General features: G+C 40.5%; 1 protein-coding gene across 3 annotated transcripts in view; it reads left to right on the forward strand.

The window, feature by feature from the left end:
- OSTN (osteocrin) overlaps window positions 1-16078 on the forward strand; it is a 53410-nt gene that overhangs the window by 33465 nt on the left and 3867 nt on the right. For 2 of the 3 annotated variants that reach the window (XM_014945763.1, XM_014945760.1), the window contains exons 2-3: window positions 10007-10105; window positions 12944-13161. In XM_014945763.1, the coding sequence (XP_014801249.1) occupies window positions 10007-10105; window positions 12944-13161 (317 nt within the window). Of the gene's footprint in view, window positions 1-2362; window positions 2453-10006; window positions 10106-12943; window positions 13162-16078 lie in introns of those variants that run through there. The other variant, XM_014945762.1, reaches the window with a different exon arrangement.

The following is a 16078-nucleotide window of genomic DNA, read 5'->3' on the forward strand; positions in this document are numbered from 1 at the left end:
ATTCTAAGGTCAATAGCAGCCTATGAAGATGGCTTTTATTCAGATATGAGTCTTTTATACCTAGTCAGATTATGGTAGTTGTATCTATCAACATCCATTTCTGAAATCCTTTAGATTGTATGCTTTTGTAGGAAGAGCACAGTGATAAATTTAATTTGAAATAGAAAAAGTGCATTTTACCTAAATGGAAGAGATACAACCTCACAGTAGGTCCACGTGGTACAAAAGTGGATGGAGCTTTGTTATAGGATCACCAATCAGTGGAGGGCCTAAAAGCAAATTTTACTATTGGGTCTTAGACATCCCCTTAGAGTCAAAGAAGATGACAGTATGGCTGCATTTCTCCTCCTGCTTTTTCTGCAGCACACCATCCCACTCACTTTTGTGAGGTGCTAAGCTTCAGCTGGCTGAGTCTCAGCCATCCTCCAGGCTTCACCCTGTGTTGTGAAATACTGAAATGCCACTCAGTTGTCTGTTGTCAGCTTGCTTACAGTGGCACAGCCCATGCCTCCTACCAGCCTCATCAACATCAAATGTGGTGGCAGAATAGAGCCCTAAAGAGGTCCTGCTTTAAAGAGCTTGAGGTAGGACTTGTAAAAAATTCCCAACAGGAGTAAATGCTTGCAAGTGCCGCCTTTTCTCTTTCCAACAGAAAAAGAAAAAAAAAAAAAAAAAAAAGATAAAAAAAACCTGAGCACCCAGAACTTTAGTAGCTGGTCATCAACACATCATGGTCATACGTAGCAGAAGTACCCCATAAATCTAATAATATCTTGTGGTTAGATCATGGTTATCTTTTTCCCAAGATCCTGCTCACGTGTTTTATACAGATCAGTCAAATACTGCTGTGTCCTTCGACTTCTAGCAAGAAGCCTCCATCTAAATGGAGGTAGCACTGTAAAATGGAGCATAGTCCGGTTCTCCTTTGGTGGCAACGTTTTTAGCTGTGTTTCAGCAGTCTGGCATCGTTTGGCTCTGCCGTTTTGGTTCTGCTGCAGCTGTAGTATCCACAGAACCCATTGGGACCTCTGAAGTTGCCATCACTGTTCTGCTTTGCCCCGCAGTGGAAACCAGTCCCAATCTGCCTGCTCCAGCCTGTTGTTGGTGTGGGTGCTCATGTGGCTACTGAATGTTTCTGCAGCACTACACCAGGCCAGGCTCCCGTATCTGCCTGCAATGAGAGATGCTGTAGAATTATTTGCTTTGCCTCTCCTTGTTCTCTGGGACTGTACGTTTGTGTTAGGCTCATGATCAAAACCAGCCTCTCATTCTCCTTTGACTTTTTTTCCCCTGATACCTCAGTGAGGATGTGTGGCAAAGACATGCTTTGTAATTAACTGCCCTGATTTGTCACTTTATGTCAGTGTAAAGTTATGTCAGTGCTTTGTCTCTGCAAAATTCTGTGGCCATCTTCATCTGGGAAATGAGCTGTGCTATGATATGATTAAACTCTTGTCTTTCTCTAATCACTCTGATCAAGACAGATGTTGAAATCAAAGCTTGTGCTCCCTGGCTGTAATGTTTTTCCCACTTATTGAAAAGCTGCATTTAAAATTTCCTTTTACTCTCTGTTGCTTGTAGGAAGAGTTTTTGTCAAGTCAGAGTAAAAACTATTTTGAAAGTAATGAGCCTATCTGTTTAGAGAATGAAGTCACTATGAATTAACTGTTAAGGAGTCTGCACAGTTTGGAATTTTAGACCCCAAGATGCATCTACAATTGCTGTGTGAATCAATTAAAAGCTGACATTAAAAAGGGGGGGGGGGGCAAAAGAGAAGATAGATTTATTCTAGTGAGGCAAACAGGGGAAGAAATAGGTCCCCTGGTACTGCCTAGGAAGGACAGGCAGCTTCGTAGCTCACACTTCACAATCATTTCAATAACTGAAATGGAGTGTCTGAACGACTTAAGTTCTTGTGACTTGCTTCGCAAAACGCACTCCTTATCTAATGTGAAGTTAATGCAATCCTTCTAAAGTTATTCCTGTTGTCCCAAAGAAATAAAGTTTAAAAAAAATATAATTCAGGACATCAAGTTTCCGTACTGCAGTTTACAACAGTGAGAGGTTAGAGGAATGGTGATGCTGCTGAAAATCTTTCCACTCCCATGGCTGTCTGAATCTTGAAAGAAAAAAAAGAAAAAAAAACACATCACCAAACACAAAAACCTAGACCTTTAATTAAACTAATCATCTTGAATCTTGATCAGAGCAATAAATACAACAAATGTGAGGCAAGTATGTGTGTGAGAGTGCAGGACAGAGAAAGGTTTAGGGCAAGGATCAGTGGAAAATCTTTAGAAATGATGTAAGAGAAAGCAAAGGCAGGGATTGGAGTTTGTAGCCTACAGCAGAGACTATAAAAACTCTGAAAGCAAGCTGAACATTAGGGATAAGTTAGGGGGAAGAACTTAGCAGGACCATTAAGGTTGGAATTGCTTGTATCCAATGCAAGGTAAGAGGAGTGAGGAAAGAGATGGGGTTGGGGATGTTTTGTGTCTTCTGCTCTATTTACAGAAGCTTTCTTCCCTTCTGTGCTTTCTTCCTTTTAATTTTTTCAAGGTTTTTGCATTAACAGGCATGCACAAGGTACACACATGCCCACGTCTGATGGGAAAAGCACAGCTTCTTTTTCCAGTTTGAGATTAAGATAATAAGATGCCTCTCACCTAGTATTTTTGGTATTCAAATTGAATTAATAATACTCAGTGGAAACTTATTTCCTTCAGTTAATCAGCCAATATTTAAACAAGATGTGTCAGTGTATTTTACAACAGTGACTAGTTAGTTTCATGCTATTGCAGTGCTTTGCAGTAAACTGCTGTCTGTTTATATTGCTATGGATTTTTCCTCTGTATGTTATTGTAAAATGCAGATTACTTTTTAAAATAAGTTGAAGAGCTGTGACAGAATAGTTCCTTTGCATTACTAAATAACATATGTGGTAGACAAGCTTTCTGCATATAATATATTTTAAAACACAAGAGAAATTATTTGGGAAAATAATTTATATGTCTGCAAAAGGGTTTTATTATATCCCACATTAGATAAATGTTGATCCAGATTCTGCCACATTCCTGCAATAATAGAATAACCCTGCAAAAACATTCCTACACTAACAGAGTAATTATCATTATCCAGTGATCTGACTACTTCAGCTTTGTACCACTGTAAATGAAGGCAGACTCTGATTCAGTGATAATCATTGTAATTTCTCCATTCTGAGTTCAAAACTATTTGACTGTTTCTTTTTGCCTCCCAGACTGGAATTGTACAAGTAAATACATGTGAGTAACCTTTGGTTTAGATGTCCAGAGGCTACAATAAAGTTCAGAATCCACTTATTTTTGAGGTACAAGCACACAGTGCTTTTAGCTTTCCTTACGTGGCTTTTCAATTTGGAATAACTGTCCTCTCATGGGCAGTGCAGAGCTGAAAACTGAGGAGCTGCAGGGACATTTTGTGTCCCTACCAACTGATTCACTCAGGAAGCCTGGGGCAAATTATTACATTTATCTGTCTCTGCCCACCTGTATTCAAAATGCAGTTCAACTTACTTTCCTTGTAAAATACTCTGAATATAATAAGAAATAACAGGGAAAAAAACAACCAAGCAAATCTATGAGGTTAATGATGGGAAAATGGCAAAATGTATCTGGCTCGACCAGGTGTTTTTCAGTATTTATAAATACCTGCCGCACTGATTTCAGCAGATTAGGTCTTCATTTTCACTCTTTGAATGACTGGCAAGTGTACCTCTCCTGGCTTCTTAAGCAGCAAATTTAAAAATCTGAACCATGCAACCATTATAAGAGCTATCTTGATTGACCCTGTGAAAGATTGCAAGTGATTGCAGCTTTCCTTTTCTTCTTAGTCAGCCCAGAGAAACAGATTATTCCCTGATTTCCATTTGCAATGCATCTTCACCAAACAGTTGGCTTTTCTTCTTCAGTTAATGTCCTTGATCAGAACATTTAAGTGTTTATCCAGTAAATCAGCATCAGTGTTTGATTCTCTTGTCAAAAAATTCCAATGCCATTGTCTCTTAAGAGCTTATCTTGAAAGTTAATCTTACTGGCCTTTAAATGGCCTATGTTTTTATATTGATAACATATTCTGATACTACACTCTTCATACCAGGTAGGAAGAACTTCCTCTTATCACTCCAATGCTGTTAGAAAAGGAGATGATTTTTCTAATATAGAAAACCACTATATATTTCTGGATCTTTATCAATAGAAAGGTTTCTTACTTTTACTTTCAATGCTGAAGATGGCACTCTAACAGTGAATAGCTTTTAGTTCTCAGCTAAAGATGAAGGAAGAAAGCTAAATGTAAAGTTGTTAGAAACATTAAGAAAAGTTGGCATGTTCAGTCAGTATATGTATAAATAGTGTAGGGTTAAGAGCTTGCTGTCATTGAAGAATAGTCCAATATTTAGTTTTCCATACACTTCATAGTGTCCTTCTTATTCAATAATATCTAGGTTTCTAGACGGGTTTTATCACTTCTGCTGTGTCTCCTGCTTCACAGTTTCCTACTTTTATGGCATTGAAGTGAGTTTGAGGTTTTAAATTTCCAAAATCTGTTGCTAAAAATGGTTTGATTGCACAGTGTAGTCACTTTTGCAAGATGTTCAACTTGTCTCCTTCCTGCCCATTCTAAACAAATCCTTATTTGTTCTGCATGGCTGTTTGGTTTCATGCTCTTTATTCAAATGAAGAGATGAGGATGACGACTGAATGGTCTTCCACAAGTGTTTGTCCACCTAAGGCGGTTAAGTTTTTCCAGCTTCATGCTTGTGTCTGTTGAAAAAATGTGCCCCTGTAGGGCTGTGTTCATTCGTACAGTTTCTGTACTCTGTGTGGGAACTGGAGTGCCATATTTTGAGTCTTTATTCATATGAGCCATGGGATCCGTGTGCTGCTCCTGCAAATGTTGCTCCTTCCATGGGCAGGGTCAGTGCAGACTCTAATCAAGCCCTGCAGGGACTAAGCCATCGTTGAATCTGCTTTATCTGAGTAGAGATGGTCAGAACAGTTGTATACTCAAATATCCTCTGGCCGCATGTACATCTTCCAAACGTGCAACTATCAATAGCTGACTCAGCATTTACAATAGATACTGGGTAAAGTACAGGCAAAGATGACTGTCACAGTGATATGAAAACATGTTAGGACCAAACACTGGAAATCATATTGTTACAGTGAATGCAATTATTGAAATGAAAACTTTGAACAGCAATGACTAATCTGGAGTGCCTTCTAGAGAAACCTTTAAGGAACTTCATTTCAGAAAGTGGAACATCCTTGGCCTTGAAATACTGTCAGGCAAAATGTTTCATTTGGGACACAGAAATACCTATACATTTTCTCAAGATCACTGGTCTACACCTCTTGCATAAGTTCATTAATTTTAAGTTCTGTCTATTTACATCAGGTGAAACCTACCTGAACCTATGTATCTACATATTCAGGAAACTGAAAATAAAGGGAAATTTACATTGTAGAAGTTGACAGTGTCTGTGCCATATATCTAATAAAATAAATCACAGGGTCATATGGGGTTGGAAGGGACCTCTGGAGATCATCTAGTCCAAACACCCTGCCAAAGCAGGTCCACCTAGAGCAGGTTGCACAAGGACTTTTCCAGGCCGGTTTTGAATGTCTCCAGAGATAGAGACTCCACCAACTCCCTGGGCAGCCTATTCCAGTGCTCTGCTACTCTCAAAGTAAAGAAGTTCCTCATCATGTTTAGGTGGAACTTCTTATATTCAAGTTTGTGCCCATTTCCTCTTGTCCTATCCCTGGGCATCACTGAAAAAAGACCTGCCCCATCCTGCTGATACCCATGCTTTAAGTATTTAAAAGCATTGATCAGATCCCCCCTCAGCCTTCTCTTCTCTAGACTAAAAAGATCCGTCCTCCAGCCTTTCGAATTCTGTAAATTGTACCATACATCTAATAAAATAGATGGCATTGTTTAAAAATCTACGCGTACTGCAGAAAACACATTATCAATAACACAGAGTGTGTGACTGCTTACATTTCATTTTGTCACAAAGTCCCATGCTTCAATGTCTTGCTTCAGTATCTTTTTAGAAAGCAGTATGTAAAAAGTGTTCCATATCTCATCTGTGGGATGAGAGCAAAAACACCACTCTAACCTATTTTTGGACTCAGCTTTTTTTTCCTAAGGGTGGGATTTGTTTTGATTTTTCTCCCTTTTCTTTGATATTTACATAACTAGAAAATGACACTTGAGATATACATGGTCCCTCAGGAGTTTCTGAAATCACTAGGACTGCTGGTATGTGTATATTTTTGACTTTGTGGTAATGAGTATGCTCAGAGAATCAATGCTACAACTTTTAAAAGTGGAGCAAATTTGTTTCAGCAAGAGCAGACTTATTCTCAGAGCTTCGCACAAGCTATTTATAAATTATTCTTTTGGTAAGATACTCATCCGTCATAATTTTATTGGCCATAAAGTAGATTCCCATCAGGTGTCCAGTCTAAGGCTGGTGAGGCTTATGTTAGGACTCAGTGGTACCTTTGATTAAGGTAGGTAGCAGCACTTAATAGTCTATTTTGTGGCTTTGGAGCAGCAACAAAATACCTCAGTAAATGCCTTGCAGACACCCCCGTGATTTCCCCCAGCTGGTTGGAATTTGCATGGTATGAGAGATCCTCATGGCTAACAGGTGATGAAGGCTCATCAGAACCATCCCAGTTCTCATATAGCAGAAGGACTGGAGTCCTAATGGGTGCTGCCAGGAGCTTCCCAGTGTTTATGGGACAGTCATGCCTTGGCCCTGCATCAGGTCAGCATCAGAGCATACAGCACAAAACCCCAAGGGCTTCTAGACTCAGCCACAATGTGCCCATTGCAAGAGCAAGGTCCTCATTTGTAGCTGAGCTCAGGCATGTCCCCTGTTGGTATCACAACAGCAAGCAGAGCAATCATCAATATATAGTGGCAGCTGAAGTGAAAGATTACAGTGCAAGGCATGAAGTCTTGCCTCAGTCCTCTTGCTAACAGGCCAGCAAGAAAAATAAAGCTCTTGTGATTTATACTTGCGGAGTAATCTCCACAGTAATGTGAAATATGATAGTTCAAATGGGTAAGAACAATGACAGCTGTTACCATTTTTGACAGGCAATGGGTTTGGAGCTGGGTGATGAATTGCACACTGTCTGGGGTTTGTTCAGCCCACTTATCTTCAGGGTGTCATTTTGTTTTTTGGGTTTTTTTTTGGTTTTGTTTTTTCTTTTAAAGGAAAACATCTTTTAAGTCCTTTGGTTTGATGTCGGAGACTTAACAGTTTCTGTTTGGTAAAGAATTTTGCTTTCTTGTGATCTTTTCTTGGAAAATGGCTCTGCACAGATTCCTAAGAAAAAGTTTTGAATGTTTATCCTGCTTTGATAAGGTAGAATAAAGTTCTCTCTTTTATCTTTAATTTTATTTTAACTGGATCTGCAACAAAGATACCTAATTATATGAGGAATTTTAATTTTGACACATTTCAAGCTAAAAGATCACTAAAACATATAAATATGTCTGAATCTCAGACTTGCAGTTACATTTAGTGAAGGGTAAACCATATTTTATGTAAGATAACACCAGACCCTGAGATATGAAAGATGTGGAATTATACCCTAATCCCTTGACCTAGCTCTGTGAAATTTGTGGTGAAGTGTTTTTCAGAAGAAAGCTGGAAATTCCAGGCTTTTCAAGAAGGAGGGTGGCTGTCAGAGCTTTGTTTGTTCCCCTTCAGTAACAAATACTCTCAAGCCCAGGTGTAGGTCTCTCTGGGAATGGGGCAAGGTAAAATTTGTACAGGGTGAAGCAATAACCAGAGCACGGCTGGGAAAACCCCTTTTGGAAGGAGGGCTGTGCTTACCCAGTTGCAACAGATGAGCTCAAGGAGAAAAAGCAGCAGCTGGTGTTAACAACCGAGATCCTATGATATGGCTGAAAGTGGAAAGCAAAGTCTCAAATTGGCAGAAGATCGTGTGATTTTAATTATGTCTGCATAGTCCTCAATGCAGTCATAATGCACTTTTAGTTTTGCAGATGCTTTTCTAGAGCTAAACTGCTCCACTAGACCAAACCTGCTTCTTTCTCCCACCTTTGTCACAACACCACTGAAAATCAGCATAAAAGGATCTTGCTGGACTTAAGTTTTGCTCCCTTTTAAACCAGGGACGTTGCTTCTTTGCTACTCATTTCCATGGGAACCAGAGGCAAGCTTAAAGTCCTTACGATTTCCTCCGCTTCTAATTTCACTGGCGTCAAGTTCTGACCAGTTAATCAAATGTCTTTTGTGTTGCAGGTGCCTTAATGTTTATTTTGATTAGTGTACCAGTTGCTATTTTTAGCCCTTTGGTCTTTGGGTTGAATGAATACCAGCACAGACCTTAAAGCATAATAAACATGTGTTTTTAACCTTGCCATTTATTTTTATGTCTCTGTATCCAAATAATCAGGATGTGGTTACCTGTGAAGGTAATAGACTGCTACTTCAAATTTCAATGCACACCCACATACAAAAATATACATTGTAAAGGGTTACAGCTTTAAAAACACCCAGACAGACCCTTGTCTGACTTTAATGGCTGTTGCCATCGGAATGAGAGACAGTGGTACCACCTGGCTTACTGCTTTGTCTTTGTCCTTTGATTCCAGTGCACTATGTCTGCTTCACCCCTGCAGAATAACCAGCAGCTTTATTCCTCACTGTTGATCCCCCATGGACAACATAAGAAAAAAAAAAAAGAAGATATAGTGGGGTAACAAAATAACAGAAGGACATGTAAAACGTATTGAAAAAGCCAAGCAAGAAACAGACTTTCAAGAAACAACACAACCAATGTCATATCTTTACTTTTTAAAACTGGACTCCAAACACTTTTCTTCTTTGTAGTGTGGGAAAAAATACAAAGCCAAGTGTTTTTTAGTATGTATTTTCTGCCTGATCTAATGGGAAATTTTCTATGCAGAGGATAAAACAACGATCATACATCACAGAAATGTATTTAATGTATTTATACATCCGTTCTGTTTCTGCTTTTGCTAAGCAGAGAGTCAGCAAAGAATGGCACAATCAGGTTTGAATTATACTCTGGGGCAGGACCTAGAGACAGAGTAATCAGCAAATTAGCAGATACTTTTGGTACTAGAGGCCCCTGTCTAGTTCTTATTAACATCGGCTGAAATATTCCCACCTGGGTGAGCTGGAAGCCTGTCAGGTGTTAAGAGCTACATCCAGATGAGGGCTTAAACAATGCAGCCTAAACCCGTGGCCAAAGAAACCCCTGCAGTGAGCAGCTTCCTGATCCTGAGCCTCCCAAAACATGCCTCCCTGTGTTACTTAAAGGCTCTGTAGGTATCTGCAATTCTACAGCTGTGGCACGTGGTCAAACACCACCAGTCCAAGCAATGGATTCCTCTGTCAGCTTTTCCTAGGTGTGGGAGCTGGATAACTTTATTCCAGGATCTCAAGAAAATCCCAGAAGTTGTGACTACCATCATGTTGGGAACTGGTGAAATGTAACCTTGCTTTCAAAATGTTGCTGGGGAGGTATGTGATCTCTGTAATAGCTTTATGCACCTGTCCAGCATGAGAGGAGGTCAGGGTCAACCTGGGTGGCTACAAGCCAAAGTCTCTGAGTTTACAAATGAGTGTCTAGTTCATCTGGTTTTAATGCAAGTTTGCATTTATTATTCCTGCCACTGCAGGGACTGGGCCATTGTGCAGAAAGGAAGGAAAAGATTTGCAAGGCTGTAAAGGAGCAGAGGAGGGAGCTTATTCTGCACCCGGAGGTGAAGGGCACTCAGCTGGCACTATCTGGGGTTTAGGCAGTGGCTCTGTAAGATAAAACAGATTAACAGCCACAGGAACAGAATCTCCTGTTGCTTTCACATCTTAAAGAACTTTGGAGTGAGGTTCCTCTGTGAACTTGGCAATGCATCTGTGAAGCCATTAATAGTTTTTTCTTCTTTGCAGATGCTGCAGTTCCAGCTTGTTGTGGTGCATTTGGCCCTTGTGATTACCCTGCTGCGGTGGCACTCTAGTTCAGTGCTCCTCGCAGAGGCAGTGCCAGAGGTAGGTGAATGTTTCTGGAGGTTGTCACATAACCCTTTTCTTCCTTCAGTTGTTCTTGGCCACAGAGTGTGGAAGAGACCATGGTCTTCAAACTGTGTTGGAAGGTGAACGGTTAGTATTGACTCTGCCATGGCAAAGCAGGACAACTTCCACAGTGAAGAGGGTGATGCAAATTGCATATCTGTGGGAGGACAGACAGAAGGAAGTCTCACTCACGTTCATGCAACCTCTTCTGAAGCACCATGTGGTTTTCTGTGTGTTAAAACATTGTCCAGAGACTTTGGATAGAGAGCTTCCTGAAGAGGAGAAGGAGGTGATGGAAGGGGGGGAAGTAAACTCCTCTAACACTGAAGGGAAGGTTTCATTCTTCTTCTTAATGACAAATAATAGCATGAGAAGTCTGCAGCTTTCAGAAGCCACGAGAAGATCCCTGAAAGAAGACCATCTTCACAAAAGTTACAAAGTAAAGGAACCAGAAGAGACCAAGACAGGGAAGGAGCAAAGTAACTTGCCTAAGCTTGCAAAGGAAAGCAGCAGATGAAATGGGAGAACTGTCTCACATTTCATCCAGTACGATATGCAGAGGTTGCACCTGAAAATACTTTTACTGCATTTTCTTTTTGCATTTCATCTTGACATAAAACAGATCTGGCAGAAAAGGTATTTATGTAACGGTTTCATGCCATAAAAATATCAAGGATCTAAAAGTTTTATCAAAGTAGCACTGTTTGGCTGTAGGGTCTTTACATAGGTTTTTAAGGCAGGCTTACAAGTTAGATGCATACTGAAGAATACTGATAGATCCTTCTGCCTTGCTCTCTGTCTTCAAGTGAGCATGCCATGATTATACAAAATAATATTTGCTATAGAAAATAGGGCTTGGGGGAACCACTCCCCACATTAGTGCTGCAGCAGCTGCTGTTCTGATGCCACAGGGATCTGGTCTCCTGCCTCTGTCAATAACAGGTTTTTGTGAAAAGAATGTAAGAACAGAACATCTTCAGAGACTTCCTGATCCAGAGATGTGCACTGGACCAGGGCATGTTGTAGTTACTGATGGGCTTAAATTTGTCTTTGAAACGGTCTAAAATCTTGGTATGCATGACATCCTTTGGCAATGCTTTCCACTACATCTATCTGCTGTATTTAAATGAAGCTCCTTATATTTATTTTAAATCCACCATCTGGTGACTTCACTGGGTGTACTGGGGAGCTCTCTTTCTTGAGGAAAAAGTTACTAGTCTTTATTCACCTCTTTGTTGTTTGTAACTTTATAAACCCTTCACTGTACCCAGTGTACCCTATCCTCATCTCTTCGCTTATCTGTGAAGTTCACGGTTCACCATAGGAAAACTGTTGTCTACTTCTGATTATCATTTTGCCTGTCTCTTTACAATTCTATTATATCATTTTTAAGACAAAGTAAGTGGGATGGCACAAAGGACTCAAGAGCAGAGGTTATTTTTTACCTTTTAGTTTCAAATGTTACTGTAGATATTTATCCCCACTAACCAGAGAGGAGAGTTCGACCTTTTTTAAAGGCATAATTTTGTTGCAAAACTCTCTGAAAGTTTTATAAACCTGAAAGGGAACAGAAAGGATTACTCAGTGCACTTGAAGCTCATAAAAAATAAAGTCAGAGGACAATATGAGATCCTGTACGAAAGAATTAACAGTGCTACATCATTTGTGTGATCATTGTGTCCATATGCTCCTCCTTACCTAAGGATCACAGTTTTATACACTCCATCACCAGTTATGCCACCCAGGAGTAGTGGGAACTGTTTTCACCACAGCTATGGTGTGGACCCCAGTAGATACAGGCATATTACATCATCTATGTGATGGCTTTCTTTACATTTGTACTAAAGCCACTGTGTCTGAATAAGAAAAGGTAGTTGTGTCCTTCTAAAGGTAGAGGAAAACCTGCTTCAAGGCATGTAATAGAAGTTTTGGTTAGAAGTTATTATTTATTTCTATGAAGATTAAGTGGAGCAAGTCAGCAAGCATTTCATCTGAAGAGAGAATGATTTGAGCTTGACACTCGCTTTCATAGACTAGCTGCTGCCCTATATTTTTCTGTTATTTTCAGAGCAAATGTTTCACTTTGATTTGTTTCATTTGTCTCTTGATAGACCCCAGTATTCTCAGCTATTATGGATAGTGAAGTATAGTTTGGCTTTGAAAAGGTGCTAAGCCTAATGCCTTAGCGCAGGTTCAAAATTCTGTGGCAAGTCAACATACTGTTCTGTTCTTTCCTTTCCTCCTCCCCACATAGTGTTACTGCATAAATTCTTTAAATGTCAGTGCTGAGCAAGTTTATCTTGGGATATTTTTGCATAACAATTCATTAATTTGTCAGCTTTGTATGGAAAGTTCTGTCTATGTTTTGATTACTATTTATTAGCATTCATTTAAGAAATGAAAGTCAGTTTTCTGAAAAATATCAGGATGGATATTGGAGTCTGGTAATGGTGACTGCATTTTTTGAAAGGATTACATTACATGCTATAACTGATACTAATCACACTGCTGAGATAGGGATAGTGGGCTGGCCTACAAATACAGCTTTTGTGAAGTAATAAATGTTCGTAATTCTTGCAATAATAATGAAGACGAGTTCAATTCTATTAAAAAAAAAAAAAATCCCAACCTTTTATGGCAAACTCCTGTGGGTAGAAAATGGCCATGTTTCATAGAAAGAACTTCATTTTAAAGCATTGGCCCAGATTTAGTATCCTAGTGATTATGTATTTATGGGACTGCTTCTGTGACACTGGTTCAAATGGTTTTTCTGGAACTTAAGCAGCAAGCAAATGCCCCTGCTTTCTTTTGCAGCCTTTGGAGCCTTCTGCTGCTCTGGGCATGGGAGCAAATCCCACTGCCAGTGAAGAGAAGTCAGCCACCAACCTGGCAGCCAAACTGTTCCTTCTTGATGAGCTGGTGTCTTTGGAGAATGACGTGACCGAGACCAAAAAGAAAAGAAGCTTCCCGGGATTTGGCTCCCCAATCGACAGGATTTCTTCAACCTCTGTGGATGCTAAAGCCAAACAGAGGTAAATTCTTAGATACTTCTACCAGTGATAAAGTTGGAAGAAGGCTGTTGGTAGATGTCCTGGATACAGATGGGTTAGCTTTAGCCAGCAGCAGGTTTACTGTTGTACTGAGATGCCTCTGATGAGGGTACTAGAATCTCTACAGAAACCATTCTGGTTGCATGATGTGTAATCCTTCAGCTCTGATGAATAATACATGTACTAGTTCATTTATCCCCAAAGTGCCGTACAGCTGACAAAGAACATTCAAACAGATGCATTTTTTTTTTAGTACATTTCTTTCCAGTGATGCGAACTAAGTTTAAAACTGACTTTTTGATAGTAAGATTTTTTTCAAGCAAAAATATGCCTGAGGTTCAAAAGCAGAGGGGCAGGGCTAGGTGTTCCTGAGGCTGGTGTGAAGAGCAGGTGTGGTGTGCACGTCGTGAAAATGGGCAGACAGTTATTAGAATGGGCTTCAAGACCTTGATCAACTTACGAGCAGCCAGGGTTTAATCAATACAACAGTACAGCAATACCGTCACGGTGCACGCTTGAAGATAAGCATGTTTATAACAGGGCTAAGCGATGACGGTTGATAGGGCTGGGGAGAGCCAGTGAGTTTGGGGCAAAGCTCAAGTGGCCGTTCGCTACGTCTGAAAGAGCTTAACTGTCTTGTTCCCTTCTTCTGGTAACTGTCTTCTTTTGGATGGAATCCCCAATGCCACAAAGTATTTAATAACATGCTTAAAGCTTAATCTGGAAGTGGAAAGTATTCACGAGAGCCAGTCACCGTTACAAGTATTTTTTTCAAACAGAGTTTTGCAATATTTTCTTGTTGTTTTTCCATTTATCCACCCAGTCTGCTACCAGGACTTTTTGACTGCAGCCAAAAGTGATAAAACACAAAATTCTTAAAACCTTGAGTAGAGCTATTCTGTTCTGTATATCTCTTCAAGAGATCAAAATCAGCTCATTCTCTGTTTGCTTTTTAGAATGTTTTCCCTTTTCAGGGGAAGAAATGCAAGGTCATTTTTGAAGCTGCAGTGCCTTTTTTGCAAAAGTACATGGTATTCCCACTTTATGTCATGCTTTTTAGGTGGAAATCTTGTTTCATCTATGAGCAGTATAAGAAAAAAAACAACCTGAAAAAAGGAAATTGCTGTGAAATTTGTCTAAGTTTTCTAACAGCTTGTCTCTGAACACTGAGCTCATGCAAATGAGTGACACACTGCACAAAATTCCTCCTTCCCCAGCCTCATCAGCACAGTTGAGATTATCACTTTGGGGGAGCTAGTTAACTTTTGAGTTTGGTATTGGCTCATCTATTAGAACCATCTGAGCTGCCTTGAACACTGCATTGATAGTCAGATAGTACCATCAGCAGGGACTGCAGATCAGCTGAGGGCCACCAAGCAGCAGAAAGGCTGGGCCTTTGGGTGGAAACAGGCAGAGGCTGCTGCACTAAGAGGAGTAAAGCAGAGAACTGAGCACCCAGTCGCTGTCGTGCACACAGTATATAACAGCCTACTCCTGTACCAGCCAAGAGGGTTACCTTTAGAGACCAGAAAACGTCTTTTGAAATGTGAAAGCTGTTAAATGGATTCAGCCCCCTGAATTAATACAATGTGTGCGATGTCTGGCAACACAGCAGAAACTTTTGGAAAAAAAGCAGTTCAAATGTAAATTCACTTAACATTGTTGTGGCGCCCAGAAGTTACAGGAAGACTCAGATCCTATTCTTGCTCATTCTCATCAATTTATAAATCTTTGACGGCATGGCAAAAGCACGCAAAAAGACATGAGTCTTCAGAAGACGTAGAAAGATCCATAGATGGAGAAAAAGAGATTCCGGGAATCTTAGAAAAGGCTGTTTTAAATAGAAAACGTTGCTTTGTCCTCAGTAAGTGCTGAAGCAGGCACAGTCTGATTTGGAAGCTGGGAGGGAGCAGTGACTGTCCTGTTGTGGCTCTGGATGGCCGCAAGAGGGGAAGCTCTGCCGCACAACCTGCCTGCTCAGCCTTTCCCTTTGGCAGGAGGTCACAATTTCCTTCTCTGTTTAACTACAGAGCATGACAATGTTACAACTAACGATGTGGAACCCACTCCCAGTCCAATCTGGGAAAATAATTCCCCTTTTTATCAAGTCAGGCTCAGCATGACTCCAGCATGTCCCCACCTGCCCCCCAACGAGTTTGTGTCTACACCTTGGAGGGTTGGGGGGGCAGAAAGAGTGATGCCCTTGAGGATGGACTGAGGACCAGCCCTTTGCTTTCTTTCCCTTTGCTTTCCCTATGGCTTAGTGGATCAGTGCTGGATACATAAGTGTTTGAGGAAGGGACAGCGAGGGCTATACAAGCGGTTCCCCCTTCATTTGTGATGTTCTGCGGCTGCTCCAAAGTGACCCATGTGGTGCTCCCTACATATGTGCTACTCTGTCAACTCCTGTTTCTTCACGTTGTCTGGAAGGAGCTAGGAAAGAGGCAGTGTGAAATGGGCTGCTGATGCTGGAATGATGCTTCTGTGCCCTTGCCTGAGAGACGTGAGGAAAGGAGACTGCTCAGAGGAGACCATGGACTATACAGATAGTCCTGGGTGGGGTGTGCAGACCCCCCAAAGACACAGGCTGAGTGAGCACGAGAGTGCTAGCAATTAAAGTTGGACTCAAGTGCACCATAACACACTCTCCTGGTAGTTACTTTGCATTTGCAAACTTAAATAACGAAATTTCTTATTTATTTTCCTTGACATGGACTGATAGAGAACAGAGTTCATTTTCCAGGGTTTCTCTTGGAAAGTATTTTTCTGGCAAGTATATCCAAGGACAAAAGTTGAGGTTATTCTCAGCTGCAGAAAATCTCATTTTCATAATTAATTAAAGTAAAACTTCTGCTGCTGGAAAAAATTTTCAAAAATCCTGAATTAAGATGGGAAAACT

Source organism: Calidris pugnax, unplaced genomic scaffold, assembly GCF_001431845.1.
Source record: "Calidris pugnax isolate Ruff unplaced genomic scaffold, ASM143184v1 scaffold111, whole genome shotgun sequence".
Taxonomy (NCBI): domain Eukaryota; kingdom Metazoa; phylum Chordata; class Aves; order Charadriiformes; family Scolopacidae; genus Calidris; species Calidris pugnax.